This window comes from Helicoverpa armigera, chromosome 20 (assembly GCF_030705265.1).
Source record: "Helicoverpa armigera isolate CAAS_96S chromosome 20, ASM3070526v1, whole genome shotgun sequence".
Lineage (NCBI taxonomy): Eukaryota > Metazoa > Arthropoda > Insecta > Lepidoptera > Noctuidae > Helicoverpa > Helicoverpa armigera.
In genome coordinates, this window is record NC_087139.1 from 5,749,324 (window position 1) to 5,769,147 (window position 19,824).

The following is a 19,824-nucleotide window of genomic DNA, read 5'->3' on the forward strand; positions in this document are numbered from 1 at the left end:
AGTTCTTAAAACAACTCCTAATTGAGACGGCTCCTCTTTTTTGGGGACTTAAAATCGCTTCTAGAGGGGCAGAAATTACAGGGGACTAACTAAAAATAACTACAGGAAAAAGCCCCTGTACTTATTATTCCTTGACTTAATTTTGTGCTTACCTGGAAACCAACAACTTGAGCTGGTCATTTTCCTTCTTAAGCTCCAACAGCACATCTCTGGCAACTGGGTACAGTTCGGTGGGCGCATGCAGTGGGTAGATGACAGATCGCTCCCCCATATCGGGGACCGAGATCTCGAGAATATCATCCTCGGGAACCGAACGCCACTCCCACGCTTGGGGTACGCATTCCGGCTGACGGTGCTTGCGGCGTTTCTTTAGCAAACTGTGAAATGTGTTTGTTTTAGTGCGGTTGTTTTTATACTTTTATATAACAGTGTAATTAATACAAGTGGTTATGATGCAGTTAGGGTTAGTGTTGGGTACATTCTCAATAAACAGATAAAACAATTATAATGTAATATTTTTCCCACCCACCCAGAACATATCTATGAGAGTGCATTAATTAACTTAGTAATTATAAAACAAGTACATACGCCATAAGATCTTGGCGTATAACGCCCGGCGCTTTGGCAGGGAAGTCAGGGTCGAGGACGGGCTGGTCCTGTCCGTCACTGCAGTACAGCATGTAGTCCATCAAGTGACGGATGTGATTGATCTACAGAACAGAAACGAGCTTCTTGTAAAAAAAAGAAAAATAGTCAACGTGAAAATTTAAATAGGTTTATCTAGATCAGTCACTCTCACTCAACCTTTATTTTAACCGGGGCTACGAAGACTGGTCGGTAAAAAAAAAAACTGAAAAAAAATCCGGCCGAGAGCGACTCATTTCGTGCGTTTAGTACGTGTAATAAAGACATAAAAAAGTGTGAACATTTTTTGTTAATTTGAGTACTAATTTAACAACAAAGGCGAGTCGACATTCCGTTGTCACTTTGTACCCTGCGCTGATCCAAGTGAGCTGACCACAGAGGCCCGGCGGGACGTAGGTTGACATTGACTGATCTAGATGGACGGCGTCACAGCCTAAAAATATTCACTGTTGGACTTGGACAGCACACGTCCCACGAGCTCGCTGTGATGCGACGCAGTGCCGCACTTATTTATTTGTATAGAATGTAGGTATAACAATAATGGTCTTAGTTTAAAAAATATAGTTCCAGTACATTCTGCCTGTTGGCATACAAATTTTCTTACAATTCTTACAATAAGAGAATTCTTACAATTCTAAAGTACCTAGATACTTACAATTAAAATGAGACAATTACAGTTTAGAGAAGTCTTAAAATTCTAAAGTAGATACTTACAATTAAAAATATGATCATGAAAACTAAATTATAATAACTGAGAAGAACAATAGGTTACAAGTCATCATTTAAAAAATCTGTAACGGAATAATAACATTTCTTAGCTAGCAGCGCGGACAGGAGGTTTTTAAATTTTCTCAAGGGCTGATCTTTTATGGAATTCGGTAACTTGTTACCCGACTGCCAAAGAAGGAGGGTAATGTTTTTCGAGTGTATGTAAGTATGTATGTATGTCTGTTCCTTTGTGACCTCCTGTAGCCTAAACGGCTTGATGGATTTTGATGTATGAGGTATCGTTAGATTTGTCTTGATTACGGGAGTGTCATAGGATACATTTTATCCTAAAAGTCCCACGGGATATTTTTTCTAAATTTCCCTTTAAAAAAATATGTATGCGGTATCATTAGATTCATTTCAATCACGGGAGTAATTAATATAGGATACGTTTTTTCTCAAAATTCCCACGGGAACATGTTAATTCTGCGTCAACGCAAAGCAACTCATGCGTTAGCAAGCAAAAAGATAGGGCGTGGCCTGGCATGCGGCGCGCGGTCCCCGCATGTCCCCGCCTGCGATGCTTTCCATCAATATTTATAAATTATATTCAGTAAATTTGTATTCAAAATAAGTTTCTGTTTATTTAACTATCGATTACGAACACATATTGTAGTGTATTTTAATATAGGTATTGTTTAAACGGTATTACATAATTAGTTTTTAGCATTTGATTGATCAATATTATTGTGGGGCTTGTTTTACTCTTTTTTTAGTGTGCAGTCGGGTATTTTGTTAAATATAGTAGGTGCCATACCAATAATGTAGTAATTTCTTAGCCAATTAGTGTGCACTGAGACAATGTAATAACTTTCTTCTTACATCGCTCACGTACCGCGTGGCCGCCGCGTTGTGCCGCAGTGCCGCACTGTGTACTCACCAGTCCGATGTCATCGACGGTGAGGTCGGCGTCGATGTCGACCAGCAGGTCGTGCTCGGGCAGGTAGGGGCGGCCGCACTCGGCGCTGCCCGCCGCGTTGTGCCGCAGTGCCGCACTGTGTACTCACCAGTCCGATGTCATCGACGGTGAGGTCGGCGTCGATGTCGACCAGCAGGTCGTGCTCGGGTAGGGCGGCCGCACTCGGCGCTGCCCGCCGCGTTGTGCCGCAGTGCCGCACTGTGTACTCACCAGTCCGATGTCATCGACGGTGAGGTCGGCGTCGATGTCGACCAGCAGGTCGTGCTCGGGCAGGTAGGGGCGGCCGCACTCGGCGCTGCCCGCCGCGTTGTGCCGCAGTGCCGCACTGTGTACTCACCAGTCCGATGTCATCGACGGTGAGGTCGGCGTCGATGTCGACCAGCAGGTCGTGCTCGGCAGGTAGGGCGGCCGCACTCGGCGCTGCCCGCCGCGTTGTGCCGCAGTGCCGCACTGTGTACTCACCAGTCCGATGTCATCGACGGTGAGGTCGGCGTCGATGTCGACCAGCAGGTCGTGCTCGGCAGGTAGGGCGGCCGCACTCGGCGCTGCCCGCCGCGTTGTGCCGCAGTGCCGCACTGTGTACTCACCAGTCCGATGTCATCGACGGTGAGGTCGGCGTCGATGTCGACCAGCAGGTCGTGCTCGGGCAGGTAGGGGCGGCCGCACTCGGCGCTGCCCGCCGCGTTGTGCCGCAGTGCCGCACTGTGTACTCACCAGTCCGATGTCATCGACGGTGAGGTCGGCGTCGATGTCGACCAGCAGGTCGTGCTCGGGCAGGTAGGGGCGGCCGCACTCGGCGCTGCCCGCCGCGTTGTGCCGCAGTGCCGCACTGTGTACTCACCAGTCCGATGTCATCGACGGTGAGGTCGGCGTCGATGTCGACCAGCAGGTCGTGCTCGGCAGGTAGGGCGGCCGCACTCGGCGCTGCCCGCCGCGTTGTGCCGCAGTGCCGCACTGTGTACTCACCAGTCCGATGTCATCGACGGTGAGGTCGGCGTCGATGTCGACCAGCAGGTCGTGCTCGGGCAGGTAGGGGCGGCCGCACTCGGCGCTGCCCGCCGCGTTGTGCCGCAGTGCCGCACTGTGTACTCACCAGTCCGATGTCATCGACGGTGAGGTCGGCGTCGATGTCGACCAGCAGGTCGTGCTCGGCAGGTAGGGCGGCCGCACTCGGCGCTGCCCGCCGCGTTGTGCCGCAGTGCCGCACTGTGTACTCACCAGTCCGATGTCATCGACGGTGAGGTCGGCGTCGATGTCGACCAGCAGGTCGTGCTCGGGCAGGTAGGGGCGGCCGCACTCGGCGCTGCCCGCCGCGTTGTGCCGCAGTGCCGCACTGTGTACTCACCAGTCCGATGTCATCGACGGTGAGGTCGGCGTCGATGTCGACCAGCAGGTCGTGCTCGGGCAGGTAGGGGCGGCCGCACTCGGCGCTGCCCAGCCCGCACAGCGCGCTCACGTACCGCGTGCCCGCCGCGTTACGACGGAGTTCCGCACTGTGTACAAAATACACGCATTTTTACACAAAAATTATATCGACATGCTTTTCGATATTTTCCTTCTCGTTAGGCCCTACCCCTTATTCCACAGAACAGCGTTTAAATGAATGCAAGCAGCAGCCCCGCCTCGGCGGAAGCACCGCTGCAGTTGCATCTTAAGGCGACGAATTGGTCAACAATAATTCCATAACCGGCACGCGCATGGAGCGTCTGAGCGGGGCACGGATAACAATACGCGCGCTAGCTTATAACTAAAAGTCGTAAGCGACAAAATGGTTTTGTAATTTTATTATTTAGAAATGATAATTTGATAAAAATTCCTTCTACAATTTTAAAGAGTATGTATATACTCAACTACTAAAAAAGTTAAGAGGCTTAAATCGGTCCCGTTTGCCCATAATACGTGTATGTGTGAATCTCTTTTTAAAAAGAGGTATGTTTGATATATTTTTCTCTGTTATAAAAGTTACCTAATCATGTTTTGACGTCTAACAAAATAAGGTTTATATCATGAACTTTCAGGTAACCAAGTTGTATTTTGATCCGTTTTGTATTTACTGAAAAAAATTGAGATCCTTGGCGCCAAAAATTCCAATTCGTCCTCTTAATGTGTGAACGTTCTGTATACCTTGAGCTGATCTATATGGACGACGAACGGTAGTGCGCTGCGAGAGCGTCAGGTGCAGCTGCTCTGCAGAGGACCGCGCTCGAAACATGTTCAATACTACATTTGAATAGACCGCGTGCCTGTGTGTGCCAGTTGAACTAGGATGGTTTAATTATAAATTCCTGCACGATATCTGCGTCTAATGATTCACGTTTGACACGTAAGTTAACATCTACTTTTGACGATTTTTCAATCATCAGTTAACTTCTATCCGTGAAATAGATACGGCGGTTTGACATATACTTTCTATACAAAAGCTATCAAAACGTCAAACATATTCGTCATATAAAAGTTATCTGAAAAATCAGCTCTGAAACGGATACAATTCGTCGATTAACATACATAGTTATTCCTCTAAAATAGTGATTATTTCACTGCATATACAACACATGAGTACCTGTTATGAAATATTACTTTCTTATCATTTGCCTGTATCGATTCATCTTTTTTTTATATTATTTTTGTTATGTATTTGTTGTTATGTATAGTTTGGTTTGGTTTAATTTAATTTGAGCGTTGTGCGCACCTGTAATTAAGTATAAATTGTAAATTTATATATGCGAAAGTTATTGTAAATAATTTGTTGGTGTGCCTTGTAAATAAATATATAAATAAACATATTATGTACTCACACGGGACAGAAGAGCAGCGCGAGGATGGCGGGCAGGCCGGGGATGTTGGGCATGAGCGTGGTGTGGCGCAGCGTCAGCCGCGTGTTGCCCTCGTTGCAGCCCACGTCGCCCGCCACTAACAACCTAGAGATATACAAGTTTAAATAAAATAACGTATATAAATAAAAACTCATCATCTACCCAACTATGCTGGGGTCGGCTTCCAGTCTAACCGGATTCAGCTAAGTACCACTGTTTTACAAGGAGCGACTGCCTATCTGACCTCCTCAACCCAAGATAAGATGTTAAGTAAATTTTGGTATATGAATCTTTGAAAGGCACTTTTGAAAATTTTGATTTGCTGAGCTTTGCTCAGCTACTTTGACAAGTGAAAGTATTTTTGTGAAGTGATATACAGGATGACCTTAGAAGTATGAAGTAAATCGAATAGGGTGGTAGATAAAGTAGTTTCCTTCATTACTAACCCTAAAAATGTTGATAGTGCTATTTACAACATTAAATTTAAACATAAATACTTTTGTAAAAATTAAACCCCGTAAAAGAGACACTGAAAAATACATAAAACTAAAGATAACGAACTTACCTCATATATTTCTCCTGTGGCTCAGTGTCCAACAGAACGGAGTTGACAGAGTTCCATTCGATCCTCACCGGTATATCGCGGCTCGCATACATCATTGTGTGAACCGATGTCTCTAAAGGACTGGAAAATTAACTAGTATTATGAATTAAATAATAAGTAAGTAGTAGTAAGTCTCGCCAAAGTTTAGGGCGGCTGCCAACTATATTCCAAGTACAGGTAAGCATATATCGATACCCGCTGTTACCTGTAAACTTTTCTGCGCAGCGACTTGCGTAATGTTCTGAGTGCGTTTATATAAACGGATATATAAAAAATCGTGATGCTTTTCGTCCGTTAAAGACCCAATTCCGTAACAACTCGATTTAGACTTGATTTTCACGCAATCTAATAACCGAGTTATTCCCTTATTAGCCACGTCAACCTGTAATTTTTACTGCGATAAAATCTACCACCTATTTGTTTATGCTAGTTACCTGTGTGGTCCCTTAAGGCAGACATCGGAGTTACAATCCTTGGCTCTGGGCGGTTCAATCTCGTTCAGTTGGTAGTACGCCAGCTCCATCTGTTCGCGATTGTGAGCGCGCTTCTGAGCTAAGTTCAGATCGTAGGCCATCTCTCTGAGGTCGTGGTTCATCTGAGAATTTACAAATTGCCAATAGGCATGATGACTGAAAAAAAAGTAATTAGTCCGTCTTTTTAATAATCTTAAAATAATGGACACGCATTTTTTTCAATTGGTTTTTGGACATTAAGAATGCTCGAAGGTGCTTGGTGTGAAATAATACGAGGAGCCGATCGGAGCCGACTCCGGTCTGTGTGAAAAGAAAAATGCGCGCCGATGCTCTCCGAGCCGGTCTATCTGAACGGACCTTTAAGTCATAATAAATATTTAACGTGTCTAATATTTTTGGATAGTCTAAAATGGGGACTAATTAGAATCAATATTTTTTAACCCTGTCATCACGCCTATTCGACTGTTATTTCAGAAAAGTAAAGTAGATTTTTAAAGTAAATAAAAAAGGGAAAGTAACATTAGAATATTTTAACTAAAAATAAACAATATTACCTTGGACTCATAGCTCTCCTCGCAGGGTACAGCGAATCCTCGCTTGATGAGCTCTTCGTTGACGTTGAGCTGTCCACCTTCCGCCAGCAAGTCGATGGCAACCACGCCGTGCACCACGGAGTATACCTACGATACAATTAATTTTGATCAGTTTTATTTGTCGTGTCCTGTTTGTGTGTCCATAGAGATTTTGTAAAGTGATTATTTTTTATGCTACGCTTCTATAGTGGTAGTAGTAGTAGTAGTAGGTGCACGTCCTGGTCATTTGGATCATACGAGGGCTTGGCGCCAGCGCAAGGCGGGGCAGCGGTACGGAGGCTATGTATGTGCACGCCATGTGCGTATATCGGGTGTGTCGTTCACAATCACATTAAATGAAATGCGTTAATATACTGGTTATTATATGTTGATTAACACAAAGGAAAAATAAAAATATGTAAAATTGAATTTGAATTTTTCAAACAAAGTAATTAGAATAAAAATGTGCGACAATTAGAACACCATATAAAAGTCAGTCATTACAAACAACTGAAACTCTCCCTTGAAAACTGACAGCTGTCAACTGATCAAAACATTCGATACTCCTAACTTTATCTCTGCTTTACACATGATGTTGTAAATTAGAAAAACGAAAAATGACTCCTGTGGCTAAACCACTGAATGGATTAGGTTATTTTTTCTACAATTCGCCATAGAATATCATAAAGTATATGTGATAAGATTTAATGTGATTGTGAACGACACACCCTGTATATTCGGCGGCATCTGTAGGTATTTTGAATAAAGAAGGTTAGCCACGCGTATTGTTAGCGCAGACGCCAATGCCGTCCGCGTCGTCATTATTTTTGTTTGTAATTTTTTTTTTGTTGATGAGTATAACCAAATGGTGCAGTTTTAGACAGTCACTTTATTGGTCCTGCTAATACTATCACAATACAAGTTGTACAGTAAACTTCAGGTCAATGGTAATAGTTTTATAGGAAAATCGTACTTATTACTATTAAGGTGCATGACAGTTACCACTAATGTGCAGTTTGCTGTACCTTAGCGAGCAGGCGGCCGCGCCTGGCGAGCTGCGTGAAGCAGTGCGTGGCGGCGGGCGTGTAGCGCTCGTGCGGGTCCAGCAGCGGCGACGGCGCCAGCGCGGCCAGGCGGCAGCGCATGGCGAGCGGCGGCAGCAACAGCTGTGTGTTACCTTAGCGAGCAGGCGGCCGCGCCTGGCGAGCTGCGTGAAGCAGTGCGTGGCGGCGGGCGTGTAGCGCTCGTGCGGGTCCAGCAGCGGCGACGGCGCCAGCGCGGCCAGGCGGCAGCGCATGGCGAGCGGCGGCGCCGCCCGGCAGGCTCCGCTCGGCAGCGTGCGCACGTTGCACACGTGCACGCAGCCCGCGCTGCCGTAGTCTATGTACTGCACCTACAACGTACACCACAATCGTACATTAGCTGTAGTTATCGGCACGAATCTTGAGCCTTGACCTTCATTTGCGCAGAACCAAAGAACCAATCCTGAGTGACGGCTATGACGCGATGCACTGCGGGCCAATCACCGCTTTAGCCCGCCCCCGCGCCTCAGTTCATACCACAAAAGGGACCCAATAAATTACTTCTGCGCAGGTGAAGGTCAGAGCTCAAGATTTGTGCCGATGATTATATTTAAATAAAATTATTTCAAAACACAGATTATATACTTTTTTACAAATTATAGTAAAAGAAACATCACTATAAGAATCCACACAAACCTCGATCATATCCCTGGGCAGCAACGCTCGCACCCTGACGCGGCAGATCTCGGTCCGCCCCGCGTCGGTATAGGGCGCGGCCACGAGGTCGCCGGGCGCGAGGGCGGCGGTGTGCGCGACGAGCGCGCCGGTGTTCAGCGCCGTCTGTATGGCGCACAGCTCCGTCGCCGTGCTCTCGTCCGCGTATTGCACCCAGAACTTGCTTATGCTGGTCAGCTGATAACACGAATGTTTTTAATGACATATTACGGAAAAACTTGCAATGTACCCTAAATATAACCCACTTTCCCACTTTTGAGGTTTGTTTTGGTTGGGAAATGAACATCCCCAGTTGAAATTGTATAGGTACCTTTCTTCACTACATAGTAAAAAATAAAGTCGCTTTCTCAGTCTCTATATCTCTATGCCCAAACCTTTAAAACTACGCAACTGATTATGATGCGGGTTTTTTTTTTTGTAGATAGGCTAATTGAAGAGGAAGCTTTACATAATATTATATATTTAGTAGGTAATCAGCATTGCACACGTGCGAAGCCGGGGCGGGTCGCTAGTAAGTGATATAATTATATTGATTGATTCATTAGAAATAAAATTATTTCAAAATGATCATGATTACTTTCTACATTAGGGTAAAAATAAGGTATAAGTTAAATGATAATTACTTGTGATATTTTCAGAGGAAAATGTGTGTCATCAATCTCCGGCAAGCGGGGCACTACTTTCTCCAAATCCAGTGACATTTTGTCAACAGCAAATGCATTGGCCAGAGCTTGAGCTTTTTCCAATCTAAAATCACATAAATTATCATTAATTTTAAAACTCTTAAAGTATGAAATATCATATGGTATAAATATGATAGAACAAATACTTTTTGTAAGATTTATTATATCTACTTACGGCAATAATGGAATTCTAATATCAATCCTCAACTGTCTTGCCTTTATGGCCTTGTACACTGGTAGCACCACTTGACCAGGAATTGCGGGGTCCTAAAAATGATAACACAATAATAAATATTACATCAATAGTTAATCAACATGTGTATAGTTATCGGCACGAATCTTGAGCTCCGACCTATATCTGCGCAGAAGTGATTTATTAGCAAAGAACCAATCCCGAGTGACGGCTATGACGCGATGCACTGCGGGACAATCACCGCTTTAGCCCGCTCCCGCGCCTCACTTCATACTACAAAAGGGACCCAATAAATGAGGGTTTTCGAAAATGGCGTCCACGAGGTGGCAGCACCGAGTCGTCAGGTCCAAATAGCTGTCAAAGTGCTTATCTTTACTATGAATAGTGAACGATTTTAGTGTTTTTTTTATTTTATAATTAAAGCACTGCATTATTGTTTTACTATTGCGGTTGAGTAAATAAAAAAAACTAAATCATATTGTGTTAACAAATTTTTCAACAAGCTTTTCCTTAGTACCAGTGACTTTTGCACCCTCTCTCTTAGCTCAATTTTTAGTTCGGAAACCTTATTCTGACCGTAGTCCATAATAAAATCAATAACCAATATAACAGAATTTCAATAAACAATAAGTTCGGCACCTACAATTCCATACTATTTGACAGCTGTTTGGACCAGACGCATACGTGGCGCCACCCGGTGGCAGAAAAAATTTCAAAAACCCTCATTACTTATGCGCAGGTGAAGGTCAGAGCTCAAGGTTCGTGCCGATAACTATATGAGGTCAAGAACTTACCCTACTGTTCTCGTTCCCATTCTTTTCGACACCTTCATTGAATGTTAAATACACTTTTCTGTAAGAAAGAAACATTTATTTATGTTACACAACAATTTAGAAAATGGTTAAAACTAGTTAACACGAAAGAAATAAAATCGATGTTTTCCAAATAAAACTATCGATATCGAAGTTACTGATAGAATAATGACCGCATAGACGAAATAAAAAAATAAATAATTTGAATATTTGTTTTCTTTGTATATTTTTAGTCATTAAACTAGTTAGTTTAAAAAGTCGTGGTGGCCTTACGGGTCAGGCAAATACCAATGCAACTTTTCTAAGTTTGTATGTACTTTCTAAGTATAACTTGGTCACCAATGGCTGATAAAAAGGTCTGAAATCACCAACCCGCATTGAGCAAGCGTGGTGATTAATGCTCAATCCTTCTCCTTGTGAGAAGAGGCCTGTGCCCAGCAGCGGGACGATAAAAAGGCTGTAACAGTAACAACAGTTGCTGATAAAATGACAAAAGTATGGATAAACCTGCTGCCGGTATCGAAGGTGACGCGAGGCTCCTCGGAGATGGTCTTGTAGACGGCCTTCTTGATAGCCGCGGCGTACACCTCTCCCGGCTGATTGTCCGGGAAATTCTTCAGATAAACCTGTTTATTTTAACAGTTAACATAGCGATAAACACTTTAGTGCACTCGCAGCAATAATAGCAACATTAGTTTTGAAATGTATCATTGTAATTTTTGATAATTTTTACGTGCCACTTAAAACGCGTGGAAAATCCAGAGACTTATTTATAATAAAAAAAAGTTTACCTTACAAGAATTGTTATTTGCGATCGTTATTAATATAGACTTTTACAAATACAATTTTACAATTTGCTAGCTTGAATAAAAAAAAACACTTCTTTTTTTAATCTGGTTAAAAACTAATAATGAATTAGATACATATGGCCTTACTACAAAAACTTAAACATCGGTTTTAACTTGTCTAAAAAAATTGTGGCTGCAAAATGAACCATATGTCAGTCATAATCTGACATTTTTTTAGACAAGTCTTAAACTGACGTTTAAAAGTTTTTGTTGAAGACGGAAAATGTTTATTATTTACCGTGGTCCTAGGGTCCAGTCCTCCTAGTGTACGCACAGCATCGCGCTCCCGACTCTCGTCCTCCGACGCTTGCACGAAGTATTGTGGGTAAAACGCACCCGCTATTAGTATCTAAAAACAAAGGATGATGGGTAAAATTGGCCGGTATATCCAATAAAAACCATTCGCATATCAAATGAAAGCTTAGACCCTAAGCTTCATTTTTTGTTATGGACACAACCTTGTAAACCACCGGAGAACGAAGATATGACACTTGATAGCATAGGACAGCCCATGGCCTTGAACCACTTCATTGCATATGGGAGGGATGTTTAAGTGCATTATTATTGTCAATCATTGTCAGAACGAGTCACAGAAGGTGTCTGTGCCCATATTTTGGAAGTTTATTGAAAAAAAAAAAAGATTATTTAGCAGGAAGTATTTACAACGTATGATGTACGTATTCCACCATTCCGGTGAGTCTAACCGGTATATCCAATAAAAACCATTCGCATATCAAATGATAGCTTAGACCCTAAGCTTCATTTTTTGTTATGGGCACAACCTTGTAAACCACCGGAGAACGAAGATATGACACTTGATAGCATAGGACAGCCCATGGCCTTGAACCACTTCATTGCATATGGGAGGGATGTTTAAGTGTATTACTATTGTCAATCATTGTCAGAACGAGTCACAGAAGGTGTCTGTGCCCATATTTTGGAAGTTTATTGAAAAAAAAAAAAAATATTTAGCAGGTAGTATTTACAACGTATGGTGTACGTATTCCGCCGTTCTGGTGGTTCTAACCGGCATAACCGATGAAAACCATTAGCATATCAAATGATAGCTTAGACCCTAAGCTTCATTTTTTGTTATGGGCACAACCTTGTAAACCACCGGAGAACGAATATATGACACTTGTTATCGCCACCCGAAGATAGTAGTACGGATTGCGCGTACCAGGGTACGCGCAATCCGTACGCACCTTTATATTAAGGTGCGTACAGGTGCGTACGGATTGCGCGTACCCTGGTAAGGCGCGTACGGATTGCGCGTACCCTGGTACGCGTACTCAGTTTACGCGTATCCGGAACGCCTAGTCCATACCTGCAGCTACGCGTTCACTCTTGGGGCACGCGTACCGCGCGAGCCAACTCGCAGCGCTAGCCACCGTGTGTGCGTTCGCGCAGCGGAATGTTGTTGAATTTAAAGATTTTAATTATGCAGATAATTAGTGTAAGACGTCCTATAATTGTGTATGGTAAATAAAAATTTGTGTATGCAGCCATTGTGGAGAAATGCACCAAAAACAGATTCCGCTGGGCGAACGTTGGCGAACGTTGTCCTGGCGGAACTTTTTTTAATCCATAGACTTTAGAAGAAAAGAGATGTGTCCGAAAATTAGTGTGTATTTGTGTATAATTGATTATGTATGAATGAAATCAGTGCATGCATAAACATCGGAGAAATTCTAGTTTCCGCTACGCGAACGTTTGGCCATTAGCTAGTTTTCATATAAAGCGCTTACATAGAGAGCTGTAGATTTTTACATACGTTGTTTTGAATTTGTTTATATTTGTTTAAAAAACAGATTTAGAAAAGTCGTAGGGTTTAAAAGATAAAAATATAAAAATACACTTATTAGGTCTTAGTTCTTAAAGTATGCAGTTTGGGGTCTAGATTTTCACGTTTACACAAACCTTGTAAGTGTCTCCAACATGTTGCCAAGTATCAATGATGTTCCGTTAGTAATTAAAAAGTTATAGGATATTTTACCATGAACAGATCACTGTTTATAAAGCAGTCGAATATCACGACGCTCTAAAGGAATTGCATGGTAAAATGTATGCCAATAATTAGTTTAATCGTTCAACTATTCACTTGCAAAATTTCATGTCATTAAATTCAGTAATTAAAGAAAGACAATTATAATACTGACGGAGCATCGAAACCCTACATAATCCGACCAAGTTCGGATAGCTACAAAAAAGCGGCCGTGGCATATGTCTAAGCAACGTTCTTAACTTGGAAGGTTAGTATATTTATTAATATGGTACAGTTGCGTACACAAGCGTTAGGAAAAAATAAAACAATTGCATATCTTGAATGAAAAATATTTGTTTAATAATAATGCCACTATCTACGACATTTTAGTTAAAATACGTAACGTTTATTAACGTTATTTTTAATCACTTAGTCAAGTAATTTTTGTAAGTAATAATAATAAAAATATTTTTGTACACGGATATTTAAATAGAGAAGTACTTGTTAATTGAAGATTTATTTTTATCGTAGATTATTATTAAAAAAATATTATTAAAAAAATATTTTTCAATCAAGAAATACAATTGTTTTATTTTTTCCTAACGCTTGTGTACGCAACTGTACAATTACAAATACTAACCTACCAACCTAAGAACGTTGCTTAGACAATGGCACGGCCGCTTTTGTAGCTATCCGAACTTGGTCGGATTATGTAGGGTTTCGATGCCCGTCAGTATTATAATTGTCTTCTTTAATTACTGAATTTAATGACATGAAATTTTGCGTGAATAGTTGAATTATGCGCAGCAAGATTTTAATTATGCAGATAATTATAAGACGTCATATTGTGTATGCAGCCATTGTGGAGAATTCAGATTCCGCTGGGCGAACGTTGGCGAACGTTGTCCTGGCGGAACTTTTAATCCATAGACTTTAGAAGAAAGAGATGTGTCCGAAAAGTGTGTATTTGTGTATAATTGATTATGTATGAATGCAATCAGTGCATGCATAAACTTCGGAGAAATTCGCTACGCGAACGTTTGTTAGCTAGTTTTCATATAAAGCGCTTACGTAGAGAGCTGTAGATTTTACGTACGTTGTTTTGAATTTGTTTATATTTGTTTAAAAACAGATTTAGAAAAGTCCTAGGGTTTAAAAGATATATAAACGTAAAATACACTTATTAGTCTTAGTTGCAGTTTGGGGTCTAGCTTTTCACGTTTACACAAACCTTGTAAGTGTCTCCAACATGTTGCCAAGTATCAATGATATTCCGTTAGTAATTAAAAGTTATAGGATATTTTACCATGAACAGATCACTGTTTACAAAGCAGTCGAATATCACGACGTTCTAAGTAATTGCATGGTAAAATGTATGCCAATAATTAGTTTAGTCATTCAACTATTCACTTGCAAAATTTCATATCATTAAATTCAGTAATTAAAGAAAGACAATTATAATACTGACGGAGCATCGAAACCCTACATAATCCGACCAAGTTCGGATAGGTACAAAAGCCCGTGCCATATGTCTAAGCAACGTTCTTAACTTGGAAGGTTAGTATATTTATTAATATGGTACAGTTGCGTACACAAGCGTCAGGAAAAATAAAACAATTGCATTTCTTGAATGAAAAATATTTTTTAATAATAACGCCACTATCTACGACATTTTAGTTAAAATACGTAACGTTTATTAACGTTATTTTTAATCACGTAGTTAAGTAATTTATGTAAGTAATAATAATAAAAATATTTTTGTACACTCATATTTAAATAGAGAAGTACTTGTTAATTGAAGATTTATTTTTATCGTAGATAGTGGCATTATTATTAAAAAAATGTTTATCAATCAAGACATACAATTGTTTTATTTTTTCCTAACGCTTGTGTACGCAACTGTTCCATATTAATAAATACTAACCTTCCAAGTTAAGAACGTTGCTTAGACATATGGCACGGCCGCTTTTTGGTAGCAATCCGAACTTGGTCGGATTATGTAGGGTTTCGATATTTTAATTGTCTTTCTTTAATTACTGAATTTAATGACATGAAATTTTGCAAGTGAATAGTTGAATGATTAAACTAATTATTGGCATACATTTTACCATGCAATTCCTTTAGAACGTCGTGATATTCGACTGCTTTGTAAACAGTGATCTGTTCATGTTAAAATATCCTATAACTTTTTAATTACTAATGGAACATCATTGATACTTGGCAACATGTTGGAGACACTTACAAGGTTTGTGTAAACGTGAAAATCTAGACCCCAAACTGCATACTTTAAGAACTAAGACCTAATAAGTGTATTTTACGTTTATATTTTTATCTTTTAAACCCTACGACTTTTTCTAAATCTGTTTTTTAAACAAATATAAACAAATTCAAAACAACGTATGTAAAAATCTACAGCTCTCTATGTAAGCGCTTTATATGAAAACTAGCTAATGGCCAAACGTTCGCGTAGCGGAAACTTGAATTTCTCCGAAGTTTATGCATGCACTAATTTCATTCATACATAATCAATTATACACAAATACACACTAATTTTCGGACACATCTCTTTTCTTCTAAAGTCTATGGATTAAAAAAAGTTCCGCCAGGACAACGTTCGCCAACGTTCGCCCAGCGGAATCTGTTTTTGGTGAATTTCTCCACAATGGCTGCATACACAAATTTTTATTTACCATACACAATTATAGGACGTCTTACACTAATTATCTGCATAATTAAAATCTTTAAATTCAACAACATTCCGCTGCGCGAACGCACACGAATGATTAAACTAATTATTGGCATACATTTTACCATGCAATTCCTTTAGAACGTCGTGATATTCGACTGCTTTATAAACAGTGATCTGTTCATGGTAAAATATCCTATAACTTTTTAATTACTAACGGAACATCATTGATACTTGGCAACATGTTGGAGACACTTACAAGGTTTGTGTAAACGTGAAAATCTAGACCCCAAACTGCATACTTTAAGAACTAAGACCTAATAAGTGTATTTTACGTTTATATTTTTATCTTTTAAACCCTAGGACTTTTTCTAAATCTGTTTTTTAAACAAATATAAACAAATTCAAAACAACGTATGTAAAAATCTACAGCTCTCTATGTAAGCGCTTTATATGAAAACTAGCTAATGGCCAAACGTTCGCATAGCGGAAACTAGAATTTCTCCGATGTTTATGCATGCACTGATTTCATTCATACATAATCAATTATACACAAATACACACTAATTTTCGGACACATCTCTTTTCTTCTAAAGTCTATGGATTAAAAAAAGTTCCGCCAGGACAACGTTCGCCAACGTTCGCCCAGCGGAATCTGTTTTTGGTGAATTTCTCCACAATGGCTGCATACACAAATTTTTATTTACCATACACAATTATAGAACGTCTTACACTAATTATCTGCATAATTAAAATCTTTAAATTCAACAACATTCCGCTGCGCGAACGCACACGTTCTTGTCGGAGTCATGGCGAATGACTGGGGCTCGCGGAGCGCTCTGGATCGATTGACCTCGCGTACAGGTTCGCGACTGTCCGTACAGGAGCTGTACGCGTATCCAATGTACGCGTGGACAGTGCTTCCCAACTACGCGTAACACAGGAACGCGCTATCCGTACGCACCCTTACAATGTATTTATTCTAATTATAATTCCAATTTTAATTATAATTAGTTTCTAATACGTATACATTACGTTATATATTATTCCCATAAGAATCTACCTAGTTTTCTATGGTAAGTCTCTTAGTTGGATCACCATTTTCTGGGCTAGACCTAATCTAGGAAGCCTAAGTGGTGATCCTAACCTTTGGCCTTGGAGACGTAGCACATGGCTGTGATCCGTATGTACCAAACACCCTTTGACCCACTCACCGGATTCCCTAACCCTGCTCATCACGTCCCATGGTGAAGAGCAGGTCGCCTATATCTGTAACTAAGCCGCCTTTTCACCACTAGCAGCAGCGGGGCGAGGCCCTTCAAAGCATGCTGCAGGCGACTTAGTTCTAGGTATCCTAAACATTGACTAAATAAAACCACCCCAACATAATATGTTTATTTTCCAACATTATTTACATATACAAGACATCTTAACTTATTGTTAAGGTACACATTAAACTTAAACAACATAACACTTATACGTACATAGATCACAGTAAAACATGGCACATAATAGTTAAATAATAACATCTTAATCTAAACACATAATATTACAACATAAAACAAGTAAACAAGACACTTAAAGTTACGAAATATTTACAATTCAAGGAAGGAGACCGGTGCGCGCCTAACTTGCGTGGGCTACGTTAGCCACTACTTGGGCCCTCACGTTTGAGGTACCCTTTTTTCGATGCGCGCGGTCTGCTGCTGCTACGCCTATTCAGCAGCAGAACCCTCGTCGCCGACAACACTTGATAGCATAGGACAGCCTATGGAATTAAACCATTTTGGCACGTATAGGTATACCTATCTTCTTATTATAAACTAGCTGATCCCGCGAACTTCGTATCGTTTAAACCTTCCCTGGAACTCTACAAACATTTTAAAACCAAAAAAAGCCAAATCGGTCCAGCCATTCTCGAGTTTTAGTGAGACTAACGAACATCAATTCATTTTTATATATAAGAAGATAAAGATAAAGATAACGTAGCTTTTCCTCCACTGAAAGATTTTTCAAATCAGTCAGTTCGTAGCCCATTTAATGCAAATACTTGTCGTGAGTACTTGCACAAACATCATCTAATGGCCAGGATAATACATCTTGCTTTGAAATATAACCCTGTGGTTTGTGCATCGCTACATAGATAGTATAAGACAAAGTCGCTTTTTCAGTCCTTTTATCCCTATGTCACTTTGAAAACTTAACTCTTCCAAACTGCCCAACGGATTTTGATGCGGTTTTTTAATATATTATTATATTCAAAGATAGAGTGATTGAAGAAGAAGGTTTGTATGTGTAATAACATCCGTTAAATAGTGACGAAATACTGTTTTCCCGTGCGAAGCTGGGGTGGGTCGCTACTTTTCTAATAATTCGACAACCCAGGGCCGAATATCCTGGTGCCGCAGAAAGAGGAAATGCTATCTCCAATAATGGAAATAATATACGGTGGTAGAAGTAAAAGTTTTTATGTTTTGTTTTGCTATTAAAACAATTATGCCTAGTTAAGACCGTTTTAAATTGATAGTCTACCCTAGGCTTATTTAAATAAGTAATTAGTTGACGAAAATACACCATGCAATGAATTTTTCTACTATGGATTGTATTTTAACAAAAAAAAATGGTGCAAAAAGTATAACTCCTTTGTGCCCGACTGTACTTATTTCCGGTCGATTCTTGACATGAACTGTTTTATTTCAGTAACTGTACGGTGTAAGCAATAATCTAACATACATTAGAACTTTATTGGTTATCAGGCCAGGGTTCATATAAAATTGCCCATCATCCTTTAGTATTCAAAACACCAGCTTTTTGAACGTATCTATTGATTAAACGTATGCAAGAATAAAACTCCGAAGCGAAAATACAGAGTAAATATGAAAATGAAAAAAATAATTTGGAAAGTTAAACTAATTGTAGATTAAACACTCTAAATAAAGACACTCAATATTAAAGTAAGCCAGTATTAGTATCTGTTACAAAGTTCGTTTGTTAGGCTAGTTTTAAACATCACATTCAGCCCCGGATCTTCAATTTTTTTAGGCGGGGCAAAAACTGAAAAATGCCGCCCCGCCTATTTCTGTTTATTTCCACCAACGAAAGTCACTTTTTTGGTATGTAAAAGGACTTAAAAAAATGTGTCCAAATCATTGTAGGCTCAAACAGTTGGCCAGGTTTATGTTATGAAAGTCGAGACAGATTAATGTACACAAAAAGTTAATAAGTTTTAAAAAGCGCTATAAAGTAACAAGCAGTCGGAGGCGCAAACTTTTTTGTTTTTAGGACTCCATAATTTTTTTTTTTGCTATGTTTGATTTGTAAAAGGTAAGACAGCGTGGATTTGACTTATGAAGTCAACAAGGTAATCATGGGCGTAGCCAGCTTTGGGCTCAGGGTGGGGCAGCAGTCAACCTATCCCTCCGATTTTTTGTATCTTGAGCCGTTAATATCAAACTTTTTAATCTCTTAATTTGAGAGGTTTATATTTTCAGGGACAGAAAATACACACATAAATCGCACACAGGACAAAAGCCAAAAGCATATAGTTTCTGAATACGCGAGCGAAGCGAGCGCGAAATTTTCATCGGACTAAAACAAAATATTACGTAAAATTTAGCCCAACTTTTTGTTTCTTGACAAACACAGAAATAATATAGTTTCTGAATTTTAATTATTTTTTAACACTTAAAACCAAAAACTATGTAAAATGTATGCAAGTGCCCCAGCTTGCCCCAGTGTGGCTACGTCCATGTAGGTAATGCCTGTGTAATATTGCGCGAGCGAAGCGAGCACGAAATTTTTTGAGTCTACGACACAAAAGTACCTGATTGAGCAGGCACATAGTCAAGCAACAAGTAGCCGCGAGCGTAGCGAGCGCGAACTCTTTTAAGTTATTTGTTAGAATTTAATTTGTGAGTCACAAATTAAACAGGGAATTATGTACAAATAACCGTGATTAGAGCGAGTGCCATTTGTGTTCCATGATGCGGTGCGTCAATAAAAATAATAAACCATCAGAAAAACAGTACACAAATGTCATTTAGCCGCGAGCGTAGCGAGCGACAATT

The 19,824-nt window shown here is 40.3% G+C and overlaps 1 protein-coding gene across 1 annotated transcript in view; it reads right to left on the minus strand.

The window, feature by feature from the left end:
- The window catches only part of LOC110379097 (probable ATP-dependent RNA helicase spindle-E), a 35,135-nt gene that overhangs the window by 2,855 nt on the left and 12,456 nt on the right, over positions 1 to 19,824 (minus strand). The window contains exons 13-26 of the mRNA XM_064039634.1: positions 11,326 to 11,436; positions 10,747 to 10,865; positions 10,222 to 10,279; positions 9,410 to 9,501; positions 9,175 to 9,298; positions 8,513 to 8,728; positions 7,972 to 8,187; positions 6,777 to 6,902; positions 6,184 to 6,344; positions 5,711 to 5,830; positions 5,128 to 5,250; positions 3,678 to 3,825; positions 589 to 710; positions 153 to 377 (exon numbers count right to left, since the gene is read on the minus strand). Coding sequence (XP_063895704.1) covers positions 153 to 377; positions 589 to 710; positions 3,678 to 3,825; positions 5,128 to 5,250; positions 5,711 to 5,830; positions 6,184 to 6,344; positions 6,777 to 6,902; positions 7,972 to 8,187; positions 8,513 to 8,728; positions 9,175 to 9,298; positions 9,410 to 9,501; positions 10,222 to 10,279; positions 10,747 to 10,865; positions 11,326 to 11,436 — 1,961 coding nt within the window. The remainder of the gene's footprint in view (positions 1 to 152; positions 378 to 588; positions 711 to 3,677; positions 3,826 to 5,127; positions 5,251 to 5,710; positions 5,831 to 6,183; positions 6,345 to 6,776; positions 6,903 to 7,971; positions 8,188 to 8,512; positions 8,729 to 9,174; positions 9,299 to 9,409; positions 9,502 to 10,221; positions 10,280 to 10,746; positions 10,866 to 11,325; positions 11,437 to 19,824) is intronic.